The 25,831-nt window shown below is 38.3% G+C and overlaps 1 protein-coding gene across 8 annotated transcripts in view; it reads right to left on the bottom strand.

Moving 5' to 3' along the window:
* The window catches only part of LOC105499001 (membrane metalloendopeptidase), a 100,838-nt gene extending 90,656 nt beyond the window's left edge, over nucleotides 1–10,182 (bottom strand). For 2 of the 8 annotated variants that reach the window (XR_011619821.1, XM_011771383.2), the window contains exons 1-4: nucleotides 9,354–9,674; nucleotides 7,803–7,849; nucleotides 5,560–5,729; nucleotides 4,796–4,831 (exon numbers count right to left, since the gene is read on the bottom strand). Coding sequence is in view for 7 of the 8 variants with exons in the window: in XM_011771383.2 (XP_011769685.1) it covers nucleotides 4,796–4,831; nucleotides 5,560–5,719 (196 nt within the window). In the remaining variant the exon portion in view is untranslated. The other 6 variants (XM_011771386.2, XM_011771387.3, XM_011771385.3 and 3 more) reach the window with 6 other exon arrangements.
* Nucleotides 10,183–25,831: the final 15,649 nt, after the last annotated feature.

The following is a 25,831-nucleotide window of genomic DNA, read 5'->3' as shown; positions in this document are numbered from 1 at the left end:
ATTTAGTAATGGCTAGAGACATTTTTTGGTTGTCAAAACTAGGAGAGGACTGCTACTGGACATCTAGTTGGTAGAGGCCAGGGATGCTGCTAAATATCCTATAATACACAGAATAACACCCACAACAAAGAATAATTCCAGCACAAAAATATCAATAGTGAGTTGAGAAACCCTGATTTAAAGCATAAGATTCCTTGAAAGCTGAGTTAGGAAGGTTACAATACAATGGAAGTCAGTTTCAGGATTTAGATTTGTATGGAAAAGTCTGCAAAATCACATACAAGTTCTATAACTCTAAGTTTTTGACAACCTTATAGGGTAAATAAGTGATGAACAATACTTTGAAGTATTTTGATCTCCGCCTTAAGATGTTATTTCTTAAATGGTATTTGTTTTACTTTAGGTCTGGTGTAATCTTTTATACTGAAGCATTACACATATAGGGAAGTTGATTTAAAGTATACATAAACATCATTTTATGTACATCATAAATATTTAAATCCTAGATGCTCAGATTTAAAATACATAACACCAAACAGATTTGAATCAGCCTTCTGCAATATTTTACTTCTGTCTTGGTACGGCTTGACTTCTATTCCTTGACTTCAAAGGATCAAAGAGAAAAGTCCATTTGCTGTGACATTCCTTTCCACTGGGAGAAAGGTTCAAGTTGGGGCCATCTTTCACATAATGTAAGCACCCTGAGTGTCAATACTTCGTTTTCCCATTCTCAAGAATTTCTGAGCTCAGGTTTGAACCCCCTACTCTCTTAAAGTGACCTATAGACTTGCTGGTAAGATATTTTATATTTTTTTCAACATCTCTTTTTTCATATTTCTTTCTTTCTTTTTTTTTTTTTTTTTTTCAAATGGAGTTTCACTCTTGTTGCCCAGGCTATGGTGCAATGGTGCTATCTTGGCTCACTGCAACCTCTGTCTCCCGGGTTCAAGTGATTCTCCTGCCTCAGCCTCCTGAATAGCTTTGGTTACAGGCATGTACCACCACAGCCGGCTAATTTTGTATTTTTAGTAGAGATGGGATTTCTCCATGTTGGTCAGGCTGGTCTTGAACTCCCAACCTCAGGTGATCTGCCCACCTCAGCCTCCCAAAGTGCTGGGATTACAGGCGTGAGCCATCGCGCCCAGCCTTCTCTTTTCTTATTTCTTTTTCTTTCCATCTATTCTACTCTTTTTTTTTTTTTTTTTTTTTTTGAGGCGGAGTCTTGCTCTGTCGCCCAGGCTGGAGTGCAGTGGCGCGATCTCGGCTCACTGCAAGCTCCGCCTCCCGGGTTCCCGCCATTCTCCTGCCTCAGCCTCCCGAGTAGCTGGGACTACAGGCGCCGCCACCACGCCCGGCTAATTTTTTTTGTATTTTTAGTAGAGACGGGGTTTCATTGTGTTAGCCAGGATGGTCTCCATCTCCTGACCTCGTGATCTGCCCATCTCGGCCTCCCCAAGTGCTGGGATTACAGGCTTGAGCCACCGCGCCCGGCCTATTCTACTCTTGTCATTCTTCTTCAATACTTGCTTTTGTCCAAGATTTCCTCTAGGGTTTTCCTAATTTGCAACGACTTCTAAAAGAAATAGTTGTATTTTTCTGTGGCAGAAAAGATTTCCTAACCAGCAGAAGACTCTGTGTGTGTGTGTGTGTGTGTGTGTGTGTGTGTGTGTGTGTGTGTGTGTTTGAGTATGAAGAGTGTATCCATGAGGGTGTGTGTCATCTTATTCATTCTCCTAGGAAGAACAGTAACTACCAGTGTGAACAAGTATTCTAATGGCTTGTGAACCAACAGAGCAGAATGAAGAAAAATACACAGCTATACAGCAACCTTGTTTCCCACTGAAGTTATTTCTATTGTTTACATTTCTCTGCCAAAATACATTCTGCAAGGTATTATATATTTGGTTTGATTTCTAAGCTGCAATTAAAGGATACAGGTTAAATACATTTTAGTGAGTTGAGACTTGCCAAACACTATTTAAAAACCATATCTCTAAACATTAAGTCACATTTAAGATTCCAGATTCTGAATGTCACATTGCTCCTTGGGAAGAAAAACCTGCCTAGATCTCTGAGGCAAAATCAGTTGTCGTTTATAAAAACATGCCTACCTAGTCAAAAAATCCAGTTTCTTCGAAAATAAAATTCAAGGAAAAGAAGAGAAAAAAGAAAAATAGTGAGAGAAGAGAGCTATAGATTAAGATACCAAAGAGACAGACATGTCAAGTGTATTGCAGACAGACGAATTAATCCTCAGTAGTCAATATGTAAGTGGAAGTTTCCCATAACAGGACAGCCTGAGCATGTAATAGGGTAGCTGGTAGAGAGAGGAAGCATAGGAGGATCCGGGGAGGAAGTAAATGTTAACTTTGACAACTTGGACACATGCTGACTTTCGCACATGGCCACGGAGATCCCCCAGCCAAAGTACCTGTGCAGTCATTTCCCTGGGGAATAAAGAAACTTTATTTTTGAGAAAAACGTACCATGTTGAGGAGTAAATGGCTAACATCTAAATCAACTTTCCCTCACACTCCCCACATCACATCTCAGGGCGTCTGACCATTGCACTTGTGACCCAGAGCAAATAAAAACATCAAAAAACAATACAAAAAAAAAAAAGCAAAGAGCATAGATTCAGGACATTAGACTATAACCTAGAATTGCCAGATATTTTCCCGTCATTCTTTTGCAAAATTCAGTGAATAACAAAAAATCATGTAAAGAATATCCAAGGCTGGGTGCAGTGGCTCATGCCTGTAATCCCAGCACTTTGGGAAGACAAGTAGGAGGATTGCTTGATCTCAGGAGTTCAAAACCAAGCCTGGGCAACATAGAGAGACCCTGTCTCTACAAAAAAACTTAAAAAAAAAAAAAAAAAAAAAAAAACGTAGCCAGGAATGGTGGCAGGTGCCTATAGTCCCGGCTACTCAGGAGGCTCAGGTGGGAGGATGCCTTGAGCCCAGGAGATCAAAGTTACAGTGAGCTGTGATCACACCACTACACTCCAGCCTGGGTGACAGAGCAAGACCCTACCTCAAAAAATACATACATACATACATACATACATACATACATACATACATACAAACACACATAAATAAAATTTTAAAAAAAATCCAGCAGAAAATGGTTCAAATTATTTGGGGCAGTTTATTTATCTCTTATAAGACACTTAGATGTTAGAAAGGAGGTTTAGAATCTCTTGTTAAAGGCCACAAACATCGTGTTCATATCCCAGGGTGCTGCCCTCAGCTACCACCTTCCTTCTTCTTGATGAAAGAAGAAATACTTTCATTTTCACCACACTCTAATTGCTGGGATTTATATAGCTCCATACACTTCTCTGTTTTCTGCTCTGACTTATTTTTCTTCTCTTCTAATCACTGATATTGTCTTAAGTTTAGCCCTTGAACCTCTTCTCTTCTATTGAGAACTCAAATACTCCCAAGGCTTCCACTATCACTCTTAAACTGACAGATCCCAAATTCATATTCCAAATTCCTGAACCTCACCTCTACCTTCCTGCTGTCTATTCTCATGGGGCTGTTACCCATGGCTTAGACCAAACACATCCACATCCACCTCATAACTTCTCTCTTTCTGTGTGGGCTGCCACCATTCTCTTCAGTCCCTTGGGTTTTAAAACTTGGCATCATTCTCAACTCATTCATTTTATTTAGCAAGTCCGTTCTATTAAGTCACCCAATTCTCCCTCTGTATTATCTCAATAGCACTCTTATCTCACCACAGGCCAACCTCTTTAGCTTACACTTGGAGTACAGACGCAGCCCCCACCTGCCTGCCCTCCTTTTCACTCAATCCATCCAACCTCACATTCCCGGAATCATCCTTCACCTTTGGCCTGGTCACTCCTCTGTTCAAAAATATCTGTTTCTCCTGTATTACAATATGAAGGCTAAACATGGATTTTCAAGGTTCTCCACAACATGCCCTTCTATCAAGCGTACATTTTTACTACTTCTCAATAACATAGTTTATTTCTGTTGTGTTTGGAATTCCCTCTTCTGCACTGCCACATCTAAATTCCAGCCCTACTTCAAGGTTCTTCCCAAATTTAAGGCTGGCTGCAGTGGCTCATGCCTGTAATCCCAGCATTTTGGGAGGCCGAGGCAGGCAGATCACCTGAGGTCAGGAGTTCGAGACCAGCCTGACCAATATGGTGAAACCCCGTCTCTACTAAAAATACAAAAATTAGCCAGGCGTGGTGGTGGGCACCTGTAGTCCCAGCTACTCGGGAGGCTGAAGCAGGAGAATCCCTTGAACCTGGCAGGCAGAGGTTGCAGTGAGCTGAGATCACATCACTGCACTCCAGCCTGGGCGACAGAGTGAGACCCTGTCTAAAAAAAAAAGAAGTTTCTTCCCAAATTTTAACTTCTCCATCTAGATTTACATGCTACATCTCACTCCCTTCTTCTCACCCACCTAGTGAGGTGCATTGAGAAATTTAACACAATGATACAATGCTTACCATTTCATATGTGCTCATTTTCTTTCTTCAACTGCATGGCAAGCTCCATACAAATAGAGAAATAGTTTTCTATTGCCCTGCTATACAGCCCAGGGCTGCCAATAGTAACATATTTTTCACAGTAGACAAGTTAATTAATCTATTACTTAAAAATAATTTTATTTCCCTTGATTATAGAGCCAGACACACAAATAATTGATCTATAATGAATAAAAGTGTAAACAAAGCAAACTAAGATTAGCATTTAATTTTCAATATTATACATCAGTTGTGTAACTATTACATGTAAAAGCCGTTTCTTACCTGATTTTATGCAGTCTGATGACTTGCAAATACCATCTAGAAAAAGGAGAGAATATGCATAAATACTGGCAACGCACATTTTTAAATTTGTTTTTCTTTTGTTCTTTTAAAAACTGTCGATTAAATAAGCAATTTCTTAAAGCAAGAACTAAAAACTGAGCATTATATATCATTGCCAGTGGTTAGAAAAAATATAAGAAAATAAAATAGGTAAAATCTAAATTGAAAATTTTGATTATGAAGAAAAATGTGTTATTATATCTTCTCTACCAACTAAGCTCTAGGCCTATTACATTGAAATAATCAGTTGTTTTTGCTTGGTAATCATTTTTTTAACCATTACAAATCAATCTTTTTTAATCCTAGTTTTGAAAAACTTCCAAGACTCAAATTAAATTTGTTAAATTCCTGTGAAGCCCTTTAGAATTTCAATGACACAACAAAAACTGACTAATGACTATTACTAAAGCTGGCCATAAAATTGTGTATATTTTAATCAAATAAAACCATATTTGAGATTCCTCATAAGTAAGCATGAGCACACTAAATATACTTGCAATTAATAACTTAGCTCAAACATAAAAGGCACTGTACTTCAAAGTTAATTGTTTTGACATACGGATGTTACATTTTTTAAATGAATCTCTTTGTCAGTCTTTAAGTGCCTCTATCCCTAACACATTTGTTAGATAGACAGTAAAAGCATGGAGGAAGATTTCCTTCTCTTTTGCATTTATGGATGCACAGGTGTGGGAGAAACTCACCATCGTAGGTTGCATAGAGCGCGATCATTGTCACAGCTATGATGGTGAGGAGCAGGACAAGGACCGAGAGGCTGATCTCTAGCGGAGTCCATCGCTGTTTCTTCTTTGGCTTTGGAGTGTTGATATCAGTTATATCCATCTGACTTTCTGATCTGCCCATCACCTAAAATCTGCAAAAAATGAAAATGCTAATGATAAAAAAGAAAATGTCCAAATGCGTAATGTGACTGGATAAAAGTAAAAGGTTCAGTCATTTTAAAATAGAAATATGTTTTTGCTGTTGAGAAGTCAAAATTTTGTTGCTGAATGCAAAGATTATAGAGTCAAATGAATTCGACAGGTCTCAGTCACAACTTTTTGTTTTTTGTTGCTGTTGTTTTGTTTTGTTTTGATGTATCACTGAAAATCTCAGCAAAATTAGACAGTAAGACTTGGTTAAATACTCAAGTAGGATTAATTCAGCAGTTTATAAGCAAATAATTGCTATACCACCATTAAGAAAGTTTTAAACTTACCCTTTTGAACCCTGGACTAACATCAAAGTTAATTTTATATCTTGCTCCAGTGGCTTCCTTTATAAGCTCAAAAACCAATGACTAATACCTTGAGGTTTTGACTAAGCAATAATTTGAAATATTAATATAGATAAACACCAAAAGGAATGAACACATGAGGTAGTTTATTTTAGTCATAAAGACAACTTTTATTTTTACAGTTCAAAATTACTACTACTACTGATACTGGTATCTATTAACTGGTTAGACAACATTCTGAAAATGGACACTCACTGTACCAAAAGATACCTGAATATCCAGCTTAACCACACCCAATCCCATTTAAGAGGGGAGTAAAGGGGACAAGTAAACAAAATAATACAAAAAGTTACCAAGTTGACACTTGTAGTCTTGTGTAAAGCAGGGTATGCAAAAACATACCTGTATTCTTAAAATCTTTCACCTCAACTGGAGATGTGTTAACAACTTTAAACCATAAAGTGGACACTGCCACAGAAGAGAATAAAGAATTGGGAAACTGGGGCACAGAGAAGTCAGACAACGTGTTTAAGACTACACAACTAGTCAATATTCTTTGGAAAGAACACACTCGGTCATTGTTCAAAATAAAGCTGTATCATCATGCAGTAAAAGCTAATTTAGATCTTATTGTAGAAATTTAGGGGGAAAATTAAGGGGGTATAAGCCTAAATATTAAACTTTATCAGGGGCCTAGTGACAGTTTATCAGTCCGTCTCCAAGGATTAGAACACACAATTTCCATTTTGCTTCATGACTGTATAAAAGAACATCTTAAACTGACAGATTAGCTGTTTATAGCTCAATACAAACTGCTCTGAGAATTTGGTCCCTGGATGCAGGGACGGCTCAGAAATGCTCTTATAGTTAAAGATCTTTGTTGAATACGCACAATTCTCTAAGGGTGTGTTTTGTGGAAACTGACGCATAGGAGAAAGAAGAAACATATTTCACATTTGAAGTGTGGTGGGGAGACCCAGCAGAAAACTAGCAATTACCCTTCCCAGTGAATTATTCATAAGCGAACCACAACTAGACCTTAAGGTTCTGGATACAAAGTCTTAAGCATGCTGTCCCCTTGATTACATGAGGCTATAAGCAAGGACAGACTATCAAATAAAAATATTTTATTAGACAATGAAAACTGTGTCTGCTCAATAAAAGGGGAATGTAATGTATCTGAATGTTAAAATGTCTTACTTAATGGTTATGTAAGGCATGCTGGCTTAGTCTCACCACCCCTGGGGTTATGATATGGAATTGCATTGATTGTAGTCCTATTTTAATAGTGTATTGGTTGGGCAAAGAAAAGATGGGAACAAATTTAATAATACTTTGGACACCTTACAGAGAGGTAAACAATAATAAGTCTCCCAGTCTCCCCATGTTTCATGACTGTCCTAAAGAACATCTGAATATTAAGCACATTTGCTAAAGTATTTCCCTTTCCTGAATATTGTTCCCCCTGTATATTTCAGAAGGCAATGTAGAGAAATGTTTTATTGGTACAAAATGACGTTTTTTGTTGTTTGTGTTTTTAGTTCTTCCTTAGAAATGGCAGTCTGTGTCCCTTTAAAGTGAAGAGGTGAACCAGGGCAGCCTCAGGGCTAAATTACAGGTGCTCTGTGGCAACTCCATGCCTTGTGGTGTAGTAAAGCTAGTGGATAAGCATTTGTTTCTGTAAGTTACTTTCCCTTGGCTTCTCCTTACCTTTAAGACTGCGTACTGAAGCAGCTGGGCTCTTAATGGTTCAGCACCTAAGTTTGCAGAAACAGTTACAGAGAAATGAAGACAGTGAGAGAAGCTGCATCAAAACAATATAATCTTTGAATAATCTACAAGGTGTTCCTCCATCTCCCCCTCTTGTAAATGCTCTGTAAATTCTTAAAGGAAGTCTTTTGGTCTTAGTAGCGTTTTTCCAAAAGCATTGAGCGCAGGCAGAAATGATGCAAGTTTAATCTCCTAATTAACTTTGTCATTCATTTCCAGTTAATTCTGGAAGGTTCACTATTTTTCTTTAAGAAATCAGGGGACAGTATCTGGAATCTCACTGTGGAACATATGACTAACTCCCAGATACCTGAATATCCAACTTAACCGCACCCAATCCCATTTAAGAGAAGAGTAAGGGGGACAAGTGAACAAAAGAATTAAAAAAAAAACAACAACAAAGTTGATGCTTGTAGTCCCATATAAAGCAGGGTATGCAAAAACATACCTGTATTCTTAAAATATTTCACTTCAACTGAAGATGTGTTAAATAAAAAGTTTAAGATAACAAGAACCTGCAAACTTCAGCTCGACATTACCAAGAGAATAAATTACTATTTTAAGTGTAAGCTGAATTTCAAAGCAATGTAAAGCAGCAATTCTTATACCAGTTGAGCATAAGCATAACTATATCAGATAGTCAAAGCAGGAAACCTGAATAACTGATTTGTTAAAAAGGAAATCTCATAGACTTACAGACTTAGACTTAGCTAAGCAATTTTCATCTTCATAGCACATTATAACATTAACTTATATCTGCAGGTTCCTGAAGCTGTGCTTTGCAATTACAGTTTGTATTATGGAAACTGAGGCACAGGAAGAAGGAGAAACAGTGTGCATATTTAGACTGTGTCTGCAGAAGCTGAGGACAGAGGTACTCAGGATAAATCATCTTCTTGTTTCCCAGACATTAATTAGGTGTTTCCCAGCCTGAAATACGGAGTTCTGGACACAAAGTGCCAACCATGTTACTCTCCTGGTTAGTGCTGCTCTACAACCAAAGACACAGCGTTAAGTCCAAGAAATTACCAATTTTTTAAAGTGCTGGAACCCACAAAAATGGCAGGGAATGAAGTTACACGCCTTCATACAGTCGATTTGCCGATAAGCAGTTTCCAATGCTGACGCTGCAAGTCAGGTACTAGTTTTCAGTTTAATAAAATTGCAATTCGAATCATATATGGGGGAGGAATCGACTTGATCAAGAGGCTAAAGAGGGATATTTGGTTGCAATTACCCTTATTTTGAAACAATACAAATAGATTGAAACCAGTTAAGTAAGAAGTCTTAAACTTTCATCTACAAAAGGACACCCCAACCCCGCACCGACCAACCCTTGTGAGATTTAAGCATAAATTATATAATAGGAAATCAGGTTAAAAGCAAGATGAAGAGGTGGGATAATGAAAAGATCTTCCGGTTAAGAAAAGTAAAAATAGAAAAGTGAGTTACAAATGAGAAAATCCGACAGAAACCATAATGAAAACAAACCTTGCTTTAAAAAAAAAATCAGTGTCTGTACAGCAGAATGGCAAATTCCCAGCCCCCAAATCAGCCCCGGTGCAATCTGGTAGCGCGGATCTCGGTAACCAAACATAACTCCCCGAGGCAGAGGCCGCAGGGAACTATGGAAATGAACCTGAAGAGCCAACCTGACGTGACTTCCAGAGCCCTCCTCCAGGTCAACCTCCGGGCCCCTCTCCCTCCCCTCACTCTTCAGGTCCCAGTAGCGGCTCCTTCCCAGGGCACGCCTCCTCCACCGCCGCAGGGTCCTGGGCGCTCGGATCGCGCCGGACCTTCGCTGCGGACCCTGCTCAGCGCACCTCCCGGCAGCAGCTCCTCTGGGCTGGCTCTGCCCTCCCCGTGCCCGTCCCACGGGCTCCCAGCGCCCTGGGCGCTCGCGCCCTTTGGACCTTTCTCCCTCAGCTCGCTCTCCTGGGACTCACCAGTGGGATTCGGGAGAAGTTGGAGGCTGCTGAGCCGACACATCCCGACCAATGAGCGCGCGGGGCCGGGTGGCAGTGGCGGGCTGGGAGCCCAGCCGAGCGCCGCTCAGTCGGTGCATCCGCCCAAGGCGCGCGGGCTCCGGGGTGAGGCCGGACTAGGGGGAGGTTCCGGACCCGCCTCCTCCCGGGCCGGGGGGCGTCGAGGCACCTGGGCATCCCTCCTACCCGCACCCGCAGAGACTCACCGTGACCTCTCAGTAGATCCCGCGCCAGGAGTTAGGCGGCTGCTCCAGTCTGCGCTCGGTCAAGCTTCGCCACTTGCACATCTCCGCGCCCCGCGCGTCTCGGCGCTCTCACAGCCCCCCCGCCCCCCGCCACCCGCCCCCCCGCCTCGCCGCTGCAGGACCAGCGAGAGGAGCAGTTCCCTGGGTGACCTGAAGGTTTCCGCTAGGTCTCCCAAATCCAGTCACTTCATGTGAGGGGGCAGGGGAGACGGGGGGGGGAGGGGGGCGGGCGGTGGCAATGAGAATGTCCTATCCTCCCCACCCCTCATCTCACCATTCCCAAAAGGGCTTTGCTAAACATTTTCGGAGTTGCTTAGCTTCGGGGCTTTCAAGAAAACAATACACTGGCTCTTTGGGATTCTCTAGTGCGGATGAGGGCTCCATCTCTCTCCTGTGGACCGGAGACTGTAATGCTTGGCTCTTCTCACGCTCTTCTTTCGCTCTCTTTCTCGCTCCCTTTCCTCCCTGAATCCAAGCTTCCTTCCTTCTTCACTTAAATTTCCTCCCTCCCTCCCTCCTTCGTTTTCTTTTTTCTTACTGTCCCTCCGCTTTTCCTTCTTTCTTTCCTTGCTCCTGCTTTCTCCACCTCGCTTCCCTCTTTCTTTCTTTTTCTTGGTCAGAGTACTCTGATGTCAAGATCTGTACTGAAACTCTCCGCTCCCACCTCCTTACTCCAGGGAATCTTGTAACGTGTGTACATCGGAGGTTGAGTGTGGGGAGTGAGAAAGAGAGAAAGAAACTAAAATGTGTCTGCTCTACCTACTGAAATCATCCATCATGCGCCTGGACCCTCATCAGTTTAATGCAGGCAAGCAGAGCACCCTTTCACTCAAGACACAGTGATTCCTCCTCAAAGAGATAAATACAAACAAGGAAATAAATACTTTTGGCACAAAGGCAGTTTCTTTGTAAAAGCTACCTTTAGCAGCTATAATAAGGAGCTCAGAGGAACTAAACTTCCTTTTTTTTTTTTTTTTTTTTTTTTTTTGCTTCTAGTATACAAGTACCTTTAATACTGATCCCTTTCCTCTTTTGAATCACATGTAATTACAGACACACACACACACACACACACACACTCACACTCCCCTCGGAACTCATACTGAAGTAAAACTGGGTTTGCAATTATCTGTTTTTAATATCAAAATGATTTACTGCTTGAGAGGGTCCTCTTGTACTAAAACATTTTCCATCTTTTTCATAGGAGAGAAAGCTGAAAAGCAAGGAGAAAAGGTAGTTCATGCTAATAAGTGGAATACAATGGAGAGACATTTCCCCAAAAAGCTAGCCAATCTTTAAATAATTTTATTAATATAGAGAAAAATGGAGTGTGTAGACCTAACAAGTGCTATTCACGACTATTTACGCTTTCTCTGTGCATCTTACAGACACTACTTAGACCTCACAACAATCCTGAAATATTGGTGTTTTCACTCCCACAAATAAGCATATGGAGCTTGACTAGCGCCCTGGAAAGCATCTCAACGGGAATTTATTCATTTACTTATTTTCCTACAGAGTCTGGCGCTGTCGCCCAGGCTGGAGTGCAGTGGTGTGATCTGGACCCACTGCAACCTCTGCCTCCTGGGTTCAAGCGATTCGCCTGCCTCAGCCTCCTGAGCAGCTGGAAATACAGGCACGCACCACCACACCCAGCCTATTGTGTGTGTGTGTGTGTGTGTGTGTGTGTGTGTGTGTGTGTGTACTTTTAGTTTCGGGGTTTCTCCATGTTGGCCAGGCTGGTCTCGAACTCCTGGCCTCAAGTGATCCGCACACCTCGGTCTCCCAAAGTGCTGGAATTACGGGTGTTAGCTACCATGCCTGGCGGTGAGGACATTTTAAAGGAAAAAAAAAAAAGGGCGGGGGGGGAGGGGAGAGGATTTACTTAGAATGTATGACAAAAGAAAAAAAAATGCCTACTTAAAGTTATTTTTAGACTCTGACTTTCAGCTGATAGTCCACAGTATGGATTGTTAACTGTTTTCCCAGAACAAATCTTTTTTTCTTTTTCTCTTTTCTTTCTGTTTTGTTTTGTTTTGTTTTTAGATGAGAGTCTTACTGTGTTGCCCAGGCTGGTCTCTAACTCTGGGCTCAAGCAATCCTTCAGCCTCAACCTCTTGAGTAGCTTGGATTACAGGCTTGTACTACCCACACCTGCCTTACAATATCTTGATTTCATTCAAGTTCATTAGAAACTTAGGGGTTTTTATTTTTGTTGTTGTTTGTTTGTTTTTAAATCAAGAATGCTAAATCTCCTCCCAGAAGTTTATGCAAGTTTGAGATAAAATTTTTAAGGGATCTAATAAAGAGTCTTCAAGTATTTACAGTAAGTAAATTTAGAAAACTGAGGCTTACTGAGTTGGTCCAAGATCACTCGGTTTGGCTACTTATAGGAATGGAGGAAAAGTAGTCCTCCTGGTGACCACACATAAGTTATTAAGAATGGAATGCATTGGCTCTAGCAATATGCAGAATAGATCCTTAAAAACCACCAGTGTGACACAAATGCTTGATGAAGTTTTTTTAAGTCCTTTCAGAATGCAATAGTGCCTTTTTATACGCACCATTGAGCCAGGAGGCAAGTAAAGGAAAACCTTAGAAGCCAAAAACAAAGGGAGCTGTAAGAGGCATTTGGACCAGAGCAACTTCATCTTGAATAGGGGCTAGGTAAAATAAGGCTGAGACCTGCTGGACTGAACTCCCAGGAGGTGAGACATTCTTAGTCATAGGATGAGATAGAAGGTTGGTTGGCACAAGATATAGGTCATAAAGACGGTGCTGATAAAACAGGATACTGTAAAGAAGTCAGTCAAAACCCACCAAAACCAAGATGGCCACGAAAGTGACCACTGGTGGTCCTCACTGCTCATTATTTGTGAATTATAATGTATTACCATGCTAAAAGACACTACCACCAGTGCCATGACCATTTACATATGCCATAGCAACATCCAGAAGTTAACCTACATAGTCTAAAAAGGGGAGGGGATCCTCAGTTCCAGGAAATCTCTGCCCCTTTCCCTGAAAACTCATGAATAATCTACCTCTTGTTTGGCACACAATGAAGAAATAACTGTAAGTATACTCAGTCAAGTGGCCTATACTGCTGCTCTGCCTATAGAGTAGCCATTCTTTATTCCTTTACTTTCCTAATAAACTTGATTTCACTTTGCGGATTCATCCTGAATTCTTTCTTGCAAGAGGTCCAAGAACCCTCTTTTGGGGGATCAAGATGTCTTTCCTGTAACACAGACAAAAAAATCAAGAAGGATATGGATGTCCTGGTAGTATCTATCCATTTCAGGAGGCCTCACTGGACTTAAGTGACCGAGAGCTTTCACTTTAACAGAACTTGCAAGTGCCGAGGGACTTCATACAAAGCCTAGTTCAGAGTAAAGTGAAAAGGTGGGCTAACAAAAAATGAAACTCAGCCCCAACTCCCACTCCTCACCCCTACTCTCCCACAAGAAACATAAATATATTTGCTTTTTTCAGTCCTGATTCAGGCTGGTAAACTTACAACAAAAATTTTCTGTAAGAATTCATGATTCAGCTAGACTTCAGATGGATGCAGGGCTAGAATTTATACTAATTGTGTAGCCTGAGTATTTCCAAGTTAAAGATTTATGGTAAAACAGTCCCAGCTAGACTGTTCGAAATAAAAACTGAAAAACTTACCACAACTGACTCTAACCAAAAGAACTTCTTGAGAATGAATTTATGAAGCAAAGTAATAGTTTATGGAAGATCTGATATGCGAGAAAGAATGATAAGCAAAGAATATAGTAACAACATAAATAAATCTAAGCAAACATTAACAAAAATTTAAAAATGGTGATAAAAAAGATCAACTAAAAAACCAGACAACAGGGGTGTGTAAGTTGGGAGAGTTTAATTACAATTAAAGCACTCGAAAGTCTTTACTCAATCAAGCCTGATGATGTGCACCTGTAGTCCCAGCTACTCAGGAGGCTGAGGCAGGAAAAGCACTTGAGCCCAAGTTTGAGACCAGCCTGAGCAACATAGTGAGACACTGGCTAAATAAATAAAATGAAGTCCTTACTTATATTGTTGGAAAGAAGGATAATGATATTGATTAATTGTATACTTTAGACTTCATTAGGTTAATTATGTATGTAAAAAGTACTAATATAACCACTAAAAAGATAAAAATATAGTGCATGAGGTCAAGTTTTGCAGAAAGAAAAAACAAAAGTAAACCTAAGTCAATCTAAAGGAGGACAGAAAAAGAAAAAGCATTAGAGAAGAAAATATAGGAAGTATAACATAAAATGCTAGAAATAAATCAAAATATATTAATTGCAATGAATATAATTGAACCAAATTCTCCAGTTAGAAGACAGATTGGCATAAAACAAACAAATGAACAAAATCCAGCTGCTTCTGTTTGAAAGAGACACATCTAAAACATAAGGCTATAGAATAGTTGAAAGTAAAATAATGTAAAAAATACATCAAACAAATATAACTGAAGGATTACTGGTATAGCAAGATTGTAATAAAACTAAAATTTTACCAAAAAAAGAGAGCAATCAATTCAGCAGGATGATAAAATTCTAAGCTTGATTACATTTAGTAGCATAAATTTTAAGTATATATTACAAAAATAATATAAGAATTAAAAGGGTAAAATCACCAATGTTACTGGGTGATTTTAATACACTTTTCTCAATATTTGATAAATCAAGTGCACAAATCAGTAAGGATATAGAAGATCTGGATAACAATATTAAAAGATAATCCAATAGAAATATATAGAATATTTCACTTAAGAATTGGAGACTATACATTTTTTAAGCACCTATGAAATATTTATAAACATTGATTATATGCCAAACTATTAAATAAGCTTCAGTGAATCTTGAAGACTTTTCATAACACATTTTTGGACCTTAACATGATTAAATAAAAATAAAACCACATATACATCTAGAAATTGTTAAACAATGCACACAAACACCTTAAAATAACGCATAAATTGGCCAGGCGTGGTAGCTCATGCCTGTATTCCGAGCACTTTGGGAAGCCGAGGCGGGAGGATCACCTGAGGTCAGGAGTTTGAGACCAGCCTGGCCAACATGGAGAAACCACCCCCTCTACTAAAAATACAAAAATTTGATGGGCGTGGTGGCACGTGCCTGTAATCCTAGCTACTCGGGAGGCTGAGGCAGGAGAATCACTTGAATGAGGGAAGCAGAGATTGCAGTGAGCCGAGATCACACCACTGCACTCCAGCCTGGGTCACAGAGTACAACTCTGGAAAAAAAAAAAAAAAAGAAAGAAAGGAGGGAGGGAAGGAGGAAGGAAGGAAGGAAGGAAGGAAGGAAGGAAGGAAGGAAGGAAGGAAGGAAGGAAGGAAGGAAGGAAGGAAGGAAGGAAAGGGAAAGAAAGAAAACACACACACACATAAAGAGCAAGAGCAAATCATGATTGAAGTGAAGAAACCTATAACTGAATGCAATAAAAATATTTCTTAACAATATATGTCAATCGAGGTATCTATCAATAGCAGAAAATCTGTAGCCTTAAATAATTTTATTTTAGAGGGAAAAAGCTAAAATTTAATGAGGTGAGCATATAACTTGGAAAGTTAGAAAAAGAAAATAACAAATCCTAAGAAAGTGAACTGAATGCAGTAGTACATAAAAATGACCAAAGATAGCTTTCTTTTACTTTCAATATTAAAATTAAATATGAGTTCAATAGTAAGTATTGGGTTAGAAGGCCTGGATGGTGTAGTTGGAAAAAGAGAGAGAGAGAGAAGAAAAGGAAGGAGAGATGAAGGGAAGTGAATAGAAAAGAAGACAGAACTAATTAAATAATGGTAAATTATGTAGTGCGATTATCAATACTGGAAAATCAAAGTAATCTATAAAATTTTACTCATATTTATAAGAGAGTAATATGATTGCTGGATATAAGATGAATATTAAAAAATTAATTGCATTTTTACAAGAGAAACAAATGAGAAAACATAACCTTAGAAGACCCATCTACAGTCCTATAGGTAGACAGATAAACAGGCATTGATATAAATATATAGATATATCCTAAATGAGGGGTTGTAAAAAAAAAAAGGGAAGAAAAGAATATGCAACAGAGACCTAAATCATCCTTAGAGCCTAAAATATTTATTATCTGGCTTGATACAGAGCAAGTTTCACTGCCTTTGTGCTAGCCAATGCTCAGAATCCTACTGAAAAGACAGCGAATAATTGGTTTTGGTCTTTACAAGGACACTGTTTTTTTTTTTTCCCCTCTTTTGGCAGATTGTACAAATTCATACTCTTTTCTAAAATTAATGCCATTGTGTGTTATTATTAGCCACTACTGTTGTTTAAAACATTCTATTTACAGCAAACTAATGTGAAGTACAAGGCTTAGTAGACTTTATGCACTGACTAGTGTCTAAATTGATATTCTTGTTAGTGGTATATAAGAAGTCAGGTGAATAAGACTTGGTTTTATTTGGAGTTCTAGCTGGCATTTACTTATTAATTCATGAGACTGTGCATCTCCTGTACTGTGGTCATTTCTATTTATTCTTCATTTTAATGTCTGTTTGTTCTTAAAAATGTAACATTATTTTTAGCTTGTAGGCTCTGAAAGGGGCCACTGACCACTGTTGGATTTGGCTGACTGGTTGTAGTTTGCAGATTCCTGGTCAGTGGATCCTCCAGAGATTATGTGATTCTATTGGGATATGCACCTTTGGTTGACTTTTCATTGACCAAGCTATTCCACAACTTGGAAAAAGTTGTCCTTGTTGGAAATAGATAGTGATGAAAATGGATTAGTTTAGCAATTTGTAGGAAACACAACAATACAAATGATTCTTGTTTAAAATCATGAAAATGAACTTTTTCTGGGAGAGATCCTATTGATTTCCATGGAAACGATAACTCTAAACATTACATTTTATAGGCTAATAAAAGTTTTGATAGGCCAACATAGTTTTTAAAAAACTAAACTTTGGTAAACTTTCAGTAAACCATTTTAGAAAACATTTATATTATCAAGAATTGTTAAAGAAACACATGACTTACAGCCCAACAAATTTACCTTTAGGTGCACAGTCTCAGAAAAAAACCTGAAGATATGTGTAAGATTCTGTAGCAGTGTGGTCTATAATAATTTTCAAAAAAGTAGAAACAATACAAAAGTCCATTGATAAGAGAATGGATAGATAATGGTAATACATTCATAAAATAGAATACTACACAGAATACAAAATAACCAACTGCCCTAAACAAACCAACAAACCAACCAACCAACCAAACAAACAAACCAACTGCAGCTAAACTACACAGAATACAAAATAACCAGTTGCAGCTAAACAAATGAGAAAAATAATGTTGAATGAAAAAGCAAGAAAACTCTGTGTAGACTATTAACAGATACAAAGAAAACAGAAGATGTAATGATTATGTAATCAGGGAATCCACAGTTTAGTGGGTAAGAAAAATGCAAACAAGCATTTACAGTAGATTTGCATGTGATAGAAAAGTGTTTACTCTTTTTGGCGTGGTGGAATTTTGTGCAATGGAGCAATAAGGTCGGAGTGTCCGTTATAATGCCTATGTTGCATTGATGGGAATGAGGAGGATGGGAAAGGATGGAGGCAAGGAGATCTGTTAAAGGGCTTGGACAGTGATTCTTATGAGAGATGTTTTAAAAATAAATAAGTGATCTAAGGCAATTGGATAGATTTTTGAGGTAAATCCATAGGACTTAGCGACTTTTTCATATTGAAGGTAAAGAAGAAAGAATCCAGAATGACTACTATAGTATCAGGCAACTGGATAGATCTGCCACTTCACTGAGATAGGGAACATCTGATAGTGGTGGTGGTGAGTTGTGGCTAGGATGATGGACATCATGTTGAAATTGTAGCATTACTGTCATACAATGGGATATTTGCTGCTCCTGACAATTTGGTAAAACATCTAAATATTTGTTACATGCCAAATGCAATAATTAATTGTGATGGTGGGACAAATACGACTCAGAAATATTATACCTTCAAATTTCATTCAAGAAAAAATACCCTATGATTACCAAACGATTATTTGAAAACAGTCACTCACTAAGCAGTTTTTCAAATGACTATAGCTGAGTGACTGAAAATTAAATTTCCAAACATGGAATTGGGCCTATTCCCTGTCTAAACTGTTCCATGTGCTGATGCAGTGGGGCATGAAAGTCCCTCCCAGACATGCTGCACATGCCACGCGTATGATGTGACTAAGCTCAGTTACAGAGATATGCTCATCCCCTCATGTCTTCAAGATGATTATGTGTTTCATCCCAGCAACACACTAAAATTCCTTTACTGGCAATACATAGAGAAAGGGGAAAGTAGGGTAGTTTCACAGCACAACTTGTGTGGACACTTTGCATTCACAAACCTGGAACCAATTCTGACCTGGAGGGAGGGCTGATTTTGAGCCTTTGGTTTACCTATCACCACATACCAAGGAACATGTGCATATGATTCATTCACATTAGACCTCTCTGATGCATTTCCTGTGGACAGCTGTGGCCCTGACTCTGGGGGCGAGAGCAGGGTATTGAATACTACACAGCAGCAGCCACAGGAATAAACCCAAACACCCCAGATTTTTCTCAGGGGGACAGCTGTCCAATTTTGGCATGATTAACCTTTAAATCTCTGGTTCTTTCTGACTCTGATGTTTGGCAGAGGTGCTGATTCCAAATAATCAAAACTAGGACAAGCAAGAAGAAGAAATGCGTCTTCTAAGCAACTCCTGAGTGGGAAAGTTTGTGTCTTAACTTGAAATAATCATATTCCAAATGTAATCAATTCCCAACTTCTCTTGAATCCATAATGCTTCCAGGAAAAGTGCCAGGTGAAACAGAAATATCTAAATGTTAGACTTTTATGTTCCGTGCTTTATTTATTTATGCTTTATACCACACCAATCCTTTTGCAAAGATAAAGTTTATCTTGAACCCCATTATTCTTAATCTTTTTTATCAGCTGGTCATTCTTACCACAAGGATTCTTACCAATTCAGATTATTGCATTTACCTAGATCCTTTAAGTCCAAGCAAAAAGAACACTTTTAAAAACTCATCCTGATCTGTTTATGCAGATGTATGTACATAGTGGCTTCTGTTGTATGCTTTCATTACAATGTTTAAAATATCTCAATGCCAAGTCCTAAAGAAAAGAACTGCTCCTTGTTACAAGATGCTTTTAGTGTAAGAAATCTTTTCAATTATAATGATTTAGGATGTTATTTCACAAAAGCGTATTCAATGCATATTAATGCACTGCAAATTTTAAAACTAGGCCAGAAAAATTAAAGAAATAAAAGCATTAAGAGGGCCCATTTGACTAGTACAATGTTGTATATAATTGAAAAATAGCTCCAAAAACATTAAACAATGTGATTGTTTTGCTTTTGTCTCTATCACACTAAGTGTATTCTTACAGGAGAGTTGTTGTCTGTTTGCCTTGTCCACCTGCCTTATCTAGTGGTTATTGTTAGAGGCAGCAGTTCCATTCCAAAGGGAAAACAATCTCTTCCTGTTCCCTGCGGTTATGCCCATTTCCTGTTGCTTCTGGAGCTGGGTAGGGGGGTAGTTCTCAATAAGGTCCTTCTGCTGACGTCAACCGACATCACAGGGACAAGGGTGAGGGAGTCACATTCTTGTTGGTACTAGGGTATTAAAATAGCTGAAGGTAATGGAGCCTATTCCTAGTTCATTAATTTAATGGTATTGCTTTTTACCCATTTGAAACCCAGTGAGTTTCTTCCTGCTAAGGAATTCAGAGTGATATTAATTTATCCAGTCACTATTTAAATAGGTATTAATAACAGTAAGGAGGATTCTCCATAAAGTACAATGTTTCTCTTCCTGTAATATCACCAATAAATTGCTAAGGCCCAATTTCATATTATAGCAAGGAATGATATGAATAATAATATTTGAAGTTGTCTCAGAGAAAAAGGGCCAGGTTAGTGCTGTTCAATTACTGGTACGTTCATCTTCCCTCGAAGTCATTCACTTGTGAGCTCAGTCATTCTGGGCCTTAACAAACCTCTCTTAACTCTGAGTTGCCCCAAGCTGATCATTTCTTTCATCCTTCTCACTGAAAGCATCTTTAATTTTCTCCATTATTTCTAGCCTGATGACATTTCTTAATCTTTAATACATCTATTTCTTGAACTTTCAGTTCTTCTAGCTTCTACAACATTGTGCAGGTCTCTCCCTCCTCTTTGTCCTCCATCTGCCTACTAAATAAAGCATCTTTTCTTGTCCTTTCATCTCTCTCTTTCTAGGAATTCTTGCTTGACTGTTTTTATGCATATCATTATTTCAACTCTGATCTCATGGCAGACAACTCCCAAACCTACAACAATTAGTCCAACGTATTCCCCTCTTTTCCTTTCATTTGTAGAATACTTCACAAACCCATGCTCTCATGAACTTATATACTTTACAGGCTCAGCCTTGTTCCAGTTCATCTAGGCTTGACACATCCCAGTGGCCTTTGATGAGTCCTTTATTACTCCCCAACAAACAATGAATTTACAAATGTCAGCGTTTTGATCTCCACAGGATCTCCTGAATCCTTTTCCCTACATTTTATTTCCAAAGCCAACATTAGCCAGCAGAAATTCTATTCTCTTATTTTTCCTTGATTATTATACTAACATTTTGAACATTATCCTTAGAAAGACACTATTTCATCTTTTCTTTATCTCAATTCATTGTTCACATTATTTCCTGGTCAACTAAATAGAAACTCAGAATATTTTACTCACTCAGATGTTCAGAAACTGCAAAATTCTGTATTTTCAGATTTTATGCCGGCTAAGCCTAATTTAATAAAACTTGTGCTACTTTACATGTGCTAAGCCTGTTAGAATGGGAAATGTAGTTAAAAGTATAGAAACAAAAAAAAAAAAGTGGCTGATACCGTAACACCAGTGACACCGTGTCAGACCAGCCTAAAATATTCAAGTTTTGGGAGGAATTATTTTGGCTTCAACAGTTATTAATGCATAATTGATATAACAATAAACTGCATATATTTAAGTGTATAATTTAATAAAATGTGACATTTATTATGCATACGCCTACAAAAGAGTCATCCCATTGAGATAATAAATTTATCCATCACCTTCCAAAAGTAACTCTTGTGCCTTGGTAATATCTCTCTGCTGTCCTTCCCTACCTATCTCTTATTCTCAGGCAACCATTGATTGCCTCTCTGTTAGTATACCATTTGTATACTAGTTTGCATTTTCTAGAATTTTATATAGATGTAATTACACAGTATATACTATTTTTTGCCTTTTTACATTCAGCATAATTATGCTGATATTCATTCATGTAGTAGCAGTAGTTCATTCTTTTTTATTATTGAATAGTATTCCATTGAATGGATATACCTTAGTTTATCAATTCACTTGTTGATAGAAATTTGTATAATTTATAGCTTGGGGCCATTACAAATAAAGTTGCTACGTAAATTCATTTTTAAATCTTTATAGGAACATATGCTTTCACTTTTCCTAGGTAAATATCTAGGAGTGCAATAGCTGAATCATATGACAGTAAAGTTTAACTGTTTAACAGACTGCCAAACTATTTTCCAAAGCGGTTGTAGCATTTTTCACACCAGTACTGTATAAGCATTCCATTTGCCCCACATTCTTGTTAACACTTGGTACAGTTTTTAGTTTTAGCCATTATAATTGGTGTATGATAGTGTATCGTGGTTTTAATTTGCATTTCCTTAATGACTAATGATGTCAAGTATCTTTTCATCTATTTGTTATCCATATATCTTGTTTGGTGAGTGTTTGAAAAGTATTTTAAAAGGAAAATAAGGGCCAGGCGCTGTGGCTCACGCCTGTAATCCCAGCACTTTGGGAGGCCGAGGTGGGCAGATCATGAAGTCAGGAGTTCAAGACCACCTGTTATCTCAACACTTTGGGAGGCCGAGGTGGGCAGATCACGAGGTCAGGAGTTCAAGACCAGCCTGACCAACACGGTGAAACCCCGTCTCAACTAAAAATACAAAAATTAGCCAGACATGGTGGCACGCACCTGTAATTCCAGCTACTCGGGAGGCTGAGGCAGGAGAATTGCTTGAACCTGGGAGGAGGAGGTTGCAGTGAGCCAAGATCATACCATTGCACTCCAGACAGAGTAAGAATCAGTCTCAAAAAAAAAAAAAAAAAAAAAAAAGGAAAATAAATTGCAAAAGCTAACTCTGTTATATAAATTTTTAAAACATACAAAAGTCTCTCTATTTTATCTTTGAATGAGAGGTTTTTTTTTTTTTTTTTTTCCAAATTGCCCATGTTTTCTTCCAAATAATTGTTGGAATAATAACTACAAATAAAGTCTCTGGGAGAATCATTTGCAAGCACAAGGAAAGCATAGCTTTCTTCAACATTATCTACATCCAGAAAATGCATTATATGAATCCAGCCTAAATATTCTGCCTTATTACTCATGGTTCCTCTATAGTCTCTAAATAAGTGAGTTCTAAAACATGCTATGAGTTCTAATGGTAGTAGGTGAGATGGTTGTAGGGGTATACAGAGTTATTATATAAGGATAAATCTCATTATAAGAATGGTATTCTATTTTGACTTCTCTTTAGATTCATTTTCTTATGTAAAGAAAAAATCTCAACTTGGAAATTATGTTTGTGTAACATCTCTGTGATAATAGTTGATCACTTTTCTCAACAGAGAGCAGTCCTTAGTCTCAAGTCTTCAGCAGTTGAGAGTACTAAGCTAGGATTTTTTGTTTGCATTTTTTCATTGTATTTACTTTTTTAGTAAGTGACATAGATTTTCAATCAGTCAGCCAGTGATAGCGAATAAAATGTCATTACACCATGTATTTTAGTTAAAGGAAATGAGTTAATTGATAGAAAACATATTAGATAAGTAATATTCTATTGATATTCAGATTCATCAAAAGTTGTTACCGTAATATACAAATGACTCAATTTGGGGAAAAATTATTTAATGTTTAGCCCAATTATTTTCAAACTATACTTACTCCATGGAAAACTAGGGTTTACTAGGAGGTGCCTTCACCATTGGGTTGAGGAGATGGCAATGAGCAGGCAAGGAGAGAGTGAGCAAACAAGTTTAGGAAACCAGCCCTGGAATCAACTAGAGCAACTCATTACTTATTTATGGAAAACAGGAAACTTCAAAAAAAAAAAAAAGAGGACAATAATCATGCATATTCACATGTATGATTATTTCCTTTTACTGTATATTCTTTCAATCTTTTTCTAAGCTCATACACATTTTTAAAATTAGATTGTCATAATGTTACATACTTAAAAAAATAGTACTATAACATGCTAATTTTCTGTCATTAAGTGCTCTTTAAAAATTAATTTTTGGACTGTAGAATATTTATTTAACTGTAAACCTTAGCTTCACTTCTATATAAAATGAAAATTGGACTAGACGACATCTAGAATATTGTCCTAGTCTAACAGCCCTTTGCTCTGTTAAGTGAATAGCGAAACACTCCTGAATTTCTTAAATAATTAAATCCCTGTCCTACTCACCCTGAAAAGCAGTTCATGGAACTGACTATGTGAGAAGCAGCTCCACTGCACAGAAGCTACAACAATCTGGAACATCAGTGTATATCTCAACAACTTGAGCCCGTATTTGAAAGCACTGTCTTTTATGACCACAGTGTCATATTATGTATGAAATGCTTCTCCTAATTAGTCACCACCCTCTCGCTTTACCTCAGCTGGGCCTGCTCTGGAGGGTGACTGACCGCCTGTCTATTTCAGGCACCTCCCAGGGCTCCACATGAGTGTAAGTCATCTAACTCATGTTTTAAGTTATGCAATCCACAACTTAACCTTTGTGCTTGCTAAGAATCTATTATGCAACTGTTTTTGTTGCTATGTACTAGCAGATAAAGAGACAAAATTTCACTTTATTCATATAGATTTCAAGAAAAGTTAAAGATAACTGTAAGCTGCTATTTGTTGAAGGCTGAGTGTGACTATATCCTGTTCCACTTTTCTATAGCTGGTTTGCTGGGGGAGGTGTCCCCATTTGTCTTCATATCTGTAGGGTCTTTAGGACTTCAGGGAAGGGAAATTTATTCATTTTATTTCATAAATGTTTACTAAGTACATACATATGCTAGCCATTCTGGTAGGTCCTTAAGACATAGAGATAAATAGAATGCTGCCTTTTCTTAAGTCTTAGTCTAGTAAGGGAGAGAGGAAGAGAGAGAAACAGTAGCTACAACTATATGTGTCTTGATGAAAGAATGTCCAAAGTGGTAGGTTAAAAGAAAACACACACACATACACACACACACACAGACACACACACTTCAGAAATGAGACTGTCTTTGAGGAAACTGCCAAAGGATACTTTATTGGGTTGAATAGTGTCCTTGCAAAATTCGTGTCCTTCTTGGAATCATGTGATCTAATTTGGAAACAGGATTGTCACAGATGGAATTATCTAAGAAAAGGTCATACTGGAGTAAGTTGGCCCTTATGCAGTATGACTGGTATCCTTGTAAGATGAAGAGAAGACACACAGAAACAGAGACACTATTTCTGTCAGGGAGAATATGGCCATGTGATAACAGAAGCAAAGATTGAGTGATGCACTTACAAGTCAAGCGACGCCAAAGGTTGATGACAAACACCGGAAGCCAGAAGAGTCAAGGAAGGTTTCTCCCTTAGAAAGTCTTAGAGAGAGCGCAGTTCTGCCAGCACCTTAATTTCAGACTTCTAGTCTCTGGAATGGTAAGGCAATATATTTTTCTTGTTTTAAGCACCAGTTGCACTTTGTTGCAGCATCCCTGGAAAATTAATAACATATCTAGGAGCTCATTAAGTAGACCGAAGGGAAAGTTTTCCAAGTGAAGGTAACAGCATGTTCACAGGCATGAAGGAGTGAAAGAGTATTCAGAAGAGTCTCATCAACATAATTGAGTTACCTAAATACGAAATGATATGTGCAGTTCAATAAATAACATATACACAAACAGTGTGTTATATTCCTCATTATTTCACACATTTCGTATATGTCTCAGAATCAACAAGAGAAATGAGACATAAACCTTTTTTCCTTAGCCTCACTTAATGAATCACCCAATCTCTGCCTTTGTGACTGCATGGCTGTCCTCTCTTGTGCCTTCATTATTGAATATTTTGCAAATCAGAGGGTTAGAACAGTGCATATATATATATATAATATTATATTATATATGTATAATTTTTTTGAGACAGAGTCTCACTCTGTTGCCCAGACTGAAGTGTATTAGCATGATCTCAGCTCACTGCAAACTCCACCTCCCGGATTCAAGCGATTCTCCTATCTCAGCCTCCTGAGTAGCTGGGATTACAGGTGCCCACCACCATGCCTGGCTAATTTTTGCATTTTTAGTAGAGACAAGGTTTTGCCGTGTTGGCCAGGCTGGTCTTGAACTCCTGACCGCAGGTGTTCCACCCGCCTCGGCCTCCCAAAGTGCTGGGATTACAGGCATGGGCCACTGCTCCCGGCCCTAAATATATTTTTAAAACAAAAACAAAAAATTGTTCCCTAGGGATGAGCCAAACCCTTCATCTGGTGCTCATTGAAAGAAACAGCTATCTATTCAAATATGGGACAGAACACTAGATATATATTTTTAATTACTGAGAGGTATGTTACAACTTTCC

The sequence above is a fragment of the Macaca nemestrina genome, chromosome 2 (genome assembly GCF_043159975.1).
Source record: "Macaca nemestrina isolate mMacNem1 chromosome 2, mMacNem.hap1, whole genome shotgun sequence".
Lineage (NCBI taxonomy): Eukaryota > Metazoa > Chordata > Mammalia > Primates > Cercopithecidae > Macaca > Macaca nemestrina.
Note: the sequence above shows the minus strand (reverse complement) of the source record. Positions and strands in the feature narration are given on the sequence as shown.